Raw genomic sequence first — 5,300 nt, 5'->3', positions numbered from 1 at the left:
TATACACACACACACACACATCTATACACATCAATATTAGTTGTGTAATGGAGGTATAGTTTTATTTGACATGCTGCTGGTGTTGAAGTTTGCTGAAGAGGGCAGTGTGTTCCCAGTTTTATTTTTTTTTCTAGTGCATTGATGCACAGAATGATGCATTTTGATTGTTTTAAAGGAATACTTTGCAGGGATTCGTAAATGAGATTTATTTTTTGTCTACAAAAAGTGTCTGCAAAGTTTTATTACTCCATTACTTTTATTAAATTTTATACTCCCATTCCGGCATAATAATCAAGGAAGTTTGCTGCTGTACCATGGCCGCAGCAGGTGCAGTGATATCACGCAGCTCATGAAAAGAGCCAGACCTCATGCTTGCACAGGGAGAGTGTCTTACAAGCTAGAGACTGTTTTCCACAGATATCTACATATCTAGTATCTATCATTGCACCGGCTCTTCTGTAGTACATGATGTTACTACAGAAGAGTCAAGTTTTAAATAGGAAAAATATCGCATTTTGGAATGCGATGCTACTGATCTAATTGGATTCAATAAGCTATGCTAAAAGTGCTCTCGTTAGACCCGGAGATCGACTGAATGGATTAAAAAAACCTCAATTTATTAACTCTGGGGGAGTTAGAGGATGAGCCCGTTTTCAAAAACATGCAGTGTTTCCTTAAGGTATTTTTATAATCTTTATGATTGTACTGCAAAACGTAGTAATTGAAAAATACGTTATATTTTAGGACAAAAGCAAAGACAAGGTATCGAAATTCGACACCCTCAGACACTCCATCGCTGGAATCATCCGCTCGCCCAAGTCTGTGCTTGGCTCTTCATCAGTAAGTTTTATGAGCGTATCTCCTGCTTTTTTTTCATCATCCCTTCCTCATTTTTATTTGTCCTGTTCTTTGCCTCTTTGTTTCTCCTCAGTTTTTTGATGTGATACCCACCAGTGAGAAACCGCTGGGCGAGCAAGAGTGGTATCACGGGGCCATTCCCAGGACAGAGGCCCAGGAGCTGCTGAAACAGCAGGGAGACTTCCTGGTGCGCGAGAGCCACGGCAAACCTGGAGAATATGTGCTGTCTGTGTTCTCAGATGCCCAGCGCAGACATTTCATCATTCAGTTTGCTGATGTGAGTACATGACCCCAAACATTGTTATCCATCCAAAAAGAATATTAGATTCAACAACGAGTAAATAAGGAATGATTTAAAATGATGGCGTATATGTATTTGTGTGAACTATTTGTACCTGAGTGTTTGTGTGTCTAAATACTCAGTTCTACCCCAAAATGAACATTTTGTCATTAAAATTCGACGCAAGGATATGCTGTTTTCATTCAAATAAAAGCATAAGTAAATGTATAAGACGCATCTGTGTAGTACAGCATAAGTATTCTCGTCGCTTTATAACATTATGGTTAAACCACTGACGGCAGATGGAGCGGAGTAACCCTTTTAATGCACTGGTTGTTCAGAGTCAGCTTAATTACTGTTCTTTAGAAACATGTTGCACACATCTCTTACACCGAGATCGGTGATCACATTGCACACACAGAAACATTCAGAAGCACAGTAACGTCTCGTCAGCTCTGCCCCGTGACTTTTGTTAATAAAATAGCTTTGATGCTGAATGGCTACACTATATTTGTCAGCAAGGAGGGGGAAGTAACTAAACTCACAGCTTCATTGTTTGTAGAGCGAGACGTGCAGACACAGGGAATTAGCACACACAATTATTTATTTTTATTTTATAAGCAAACTACACCGTCTAAATGAATGCATCTCTTTTTGTTTGCAGAACCAGTACAGATTTGAAGGCACTGGCTTCCCCACCATCCCACAGCTCATAGAGCATCATTACACAACTAAGCAAGTCATCACCAAGAAATCTGGGGTCGTGCTCCTGAACCCTGTCATAAAGGTGAAACATCATCTCTCTTTTCAGTTTAACTAGCTGTTCTGCTCTCACTAGAGTCATTTCATATGTCTTCGCTTCTAAAGCTATGACTATATTTCCAATACGCAGCCAGTTCCTTATTACTGATATTCGGACGGCACATTGCTCATGTTCCCTAACGTGTGCAGCTACATTGAACATTAAATTGATGTTGTGCAGTGCAGTTCAGTTCTCAAATCAACCTGTCTTGCTGATGTAAAGTCCTGTGATTTGATGTGTGTGTGTGTGTGTGTGTGTGTGTGTGCTGATTTCTGCTTGGCTACAGAAAAAGATTGTAATGGTTTAGAAAATATCAGTTTGAACTCCTTTTTTGATGTGGTCTACACCGGCTGGATTCCCCCAGGAAGTGTGTGTCTATGTGCGCATCCGTCAGGTCGGATGATTACCTGCCATGCTGTTCCTCTGATGGGTTTTTGATGACGGGGGTAAAGCACCTCATCCGAGCATGTTGACTGAAATCATAATGGTGGTGATGTTTCTGCTGCAGCATGCAAAAAAAAAAAAACACTTTCAGACCTCTGTGAATGCTGGGATGCGTTCAGGCCGTGTAAAACAGCACATGTAATTGACATAAAATCCAAAAAAGTTATAAAAGGACGAATTGTGCTTTGTCATACATTTATATCTTGACCAAATTTAAAATGCGTATTGTAACAGTTAATTGGTAAATGTCATTATGCGTTAACTGTTATAATTATTAATGAGATTGAATGATGCATTATAAGGTGCTACATCGTTATGGGTTATTATACATATGTTATACATATACATATGCACCTGGAACTCTATCATTTTAGCAGATTTGATTTGAGAAACATGCAAACTAAGAAAAACGTTTAGTATAGTAGCATACTAATAAACTAAATTAAACATATAAATACAACATGATTTTACGTGCAATGCGATTTTAGAAGAAGTGGGTTCATTTTTAAGTCACTGAAGAGGTTTGAAGTGCGTCTGGTAGCAGAGAATGGACAAACTATGATTTGGTTTGGAGCTATTTTTGTTAGAGCAATTTTTTTCCGTTGCTTATATCTTGGCAGCCGCAGCAGCAGCACGATCGATGTTTATTATAGCCATTATGTTCATTTTTGGTCAATTTGAAAAATGGAGACACCGCTGCTTGCTTTGTTGTGTTGGGTTTTGGATTCTTACATTGAGTGCGTTATTGTTCAGGTTTGTGTTGACACTGCAGGTCACTCTTCAAGATGTTTAGAATAATGGCTCTTTAATTGATGCCATTATCGGCGTTGCAATAAATGTCTGTTCTCATTAATGCTGCTGTAAATGCATTGAGATTTTAGAAAGGCATTTTTCATCTGTGTGTGTGTTTTTAATTGTCTGAACCTCTTTGAACCCTCAAACGTAGATTGCAGTGCTACATTTGCTATTTATGCCAGTAAAAGCAGCCGGGGTCAATGTTCAATTAAACACAATGAAAGAAAATCACAGAAAATGCATGCATTTTAAAAGTAAGTGTTTTGTGGCTTTTAAGGAATATTATGGAAAATCTTCCCGCTTCACCTTTAGGAATGAAATTGTGATGGTATTATTTGCGAAATACCTCTTTGTGCATTGATGTTATCATGACAGTATACTTGTTTCTAAATACAATTGTGCATAACATACGTTTTCACGCACAAAGAAATGTTTTTAGAGATATTCCAAAGATCTATCCCACAATGTCTCTATGTAAGCGAGTGCTTTTAGAGAATGAGAGGATAATTGCATCATTATCATTCATCAGAGCAGTAGCACAGTGACTGACCCACAGGACGCTCAGCATCTCTCTTCTGTTTGTCTCTGCACGAATCATTAGTTCATTAATGAACAAGTGTCAGAAACATAATTTGCTATTTTTGTTTGTTTGCTCAGGATAAGAAATGGATTCTCAATCACGAGGATGTCATTCTCGGAGAACTCCTCGGGAAAGTAAGTGTGTATCCATTGCGCTTGCGTTTAGGAATGTTCAAAATATGTGGTTATTTTTTATAAATTATTAAGATGCAAAACATTGAATTTTACTAAGTTACAAAAGGTTTATTTTAAATAAATGTTGTTCTTTTGAACATTTAAATTCACCAAAGAATCCTAAAAAAAGTAAAAGTAAGTAATGTTTTAGTGAAAATATAAAAAAAATACAAAACAGCATGGATAATAATTAGAAATGTTTTATTTGGCAGCAAATCACATTATTAAAATTATTTCAGAATTTTAAATGCATTTAAAATGCATTTATCTTTTCAATATTTCACAATAATACTGTTTTAGTTTAGATAAAGTAAGTGGAGCCTTGGTGACTGAAAGACTTATTTAGCATAGACTCAAATAGCATATTAACTTAAGCATCATTTAGCTTATGGATCAATTAGCATGGTAAGTGGGGGAAAAAACACTGTGGTAGGAACTACAACTTTTTACAAGACACTGAACTCTGACATGACCCATTTGTAGTACTACTACTATGGTGTATGTTTCTTTTTGGTGTTTTTATTTAAATCAGTAAAATTACACACTAAGAAATGCTTTCGGACAAACGTTGTTTCAGGGAAATTTTGGCGAGGTTTTCAGAGGAACGCTGCGAGATAAAACTCCGGTGGCTGTGAAAACTTGTAAGGAAGATCTCCCACAAGACCTCAAGATAAAGTTCCTCTCAGAAGCCAGGTGAACCCACATTCATCACACCTGCTCTTTATCTCCTTCAAGAAATAATGTTTGCCTCGTTCATATTCTCCTCAAAATGAGCGATGAGATAATGCGGCCATGTCCGTATTCATTTATGCTTAACTCCACCTCTAGGATCCTGAAGCAGTATGATCACCCCAACATTGTGAAGTTAATAGGCGTCTGTACCCAACGGCAGCCCATTTACATAGTAATGGAGCTCGTACCAGGTCAGTAAACTGGATCTTTGCTTCAGCCATTAGCCACTGAAACCCTTCCTCATGTGTCATAAATTTGTTTGGGATGCTGGTGTATCTTCTAATTCATTGCATATCTGTAGCTCATTTATTTTGCCATTTTCCAACAGGCGGGGACTTTTTATCATTCTTAAGGAAGAAAAAAGAGGACCTCAAGACAAAGCAACTGGTAAAATTTGCATTAGACGCTGCTGCCGGAATGGCGTACCTGGAGCTGAAGAACTGCATACACAGGTGAGGAAAATAATGTTCCGGATGTAGCAGTCGTACAGCTTATCATAGCAAAACATGTCAGGTTAAAACCAGAAGACAAAGAGTATAAGTAATATACAAGATTTTATAAAAAAACAACTAACAAACTGCCTGTTATAGGACATTTTGGGGCACTATCTATATATCTATATCTATATCTATATAT

At 37.5% G+C, this 5,300-nt stretch overlaps 1 protein-coding gene across 3 annotated transcripts in view; it reads left to right on the top strand.

Annotated features, from left to right (window-relative positions):
• Positions 1 to 5,300, top strand: part of LOC122345314 (tyrosine-protein kinase Fer-like) — a 16,989-nt gene that overhangs the window by 8,583 nt on the left and 3,106 nt on the right. Inside the window, exons 9-15 of one of the 3 annotated variants that reach the window (XM_043239345.1) lie at positions 745 to 840; positions 932 to 1,135; positions 1,803 to 1,925; positions 3,837 to 3,893; positions 4,510 to 4,625; positions 4,761 to 4,855; positions 4,993 to 5,116. In XM_043239345.1, coding sequence (XP_043095280.1) covers positions 745 to 840; positions 932 to 1,135; positions 1,803 to 1,925; positions 3,837 to 3,893; positions 4,510 to 4,625; positions 4,761 to 4,855; positions 4,993 to 5,116 — 815 coding nt within the window. Of the gene's footprint in view, positions 1 to 744; positions 841 to 931; positions 1,136 to 1,802; positions 1,926 to 3,836; positions 3,894 to 4,509; positions 4,626 to 4,760; positions 4,856 to 4,992; positions 5,141 to 5,300 lie in introns of those variants that run through there. The other 2 variants (XM_043239344.1, XM_043239346.1) reach the window with 2 other exon arrangements.

The sequence above is a fragment of the Puntigrus tetrazona genome, chromosome 5 (assembly GCF_018831695.1).
Source record: "Puntigrus tetrazona isolate hp1 chromosome 5, ASM1883169v1, whole genome shotgun sequence".
NCBI lineage: Eukaryota > Metazoa > Chordata > Actinopteri > Cypriniformes > Cyprinidae > Puntigrus > Puntigrus tetrazona.
The sequence above is the reverse complement of the archived record's forward strand: the minus strand, read 5'-3'. Positions and strand labels throughout refer to the sequence as shown.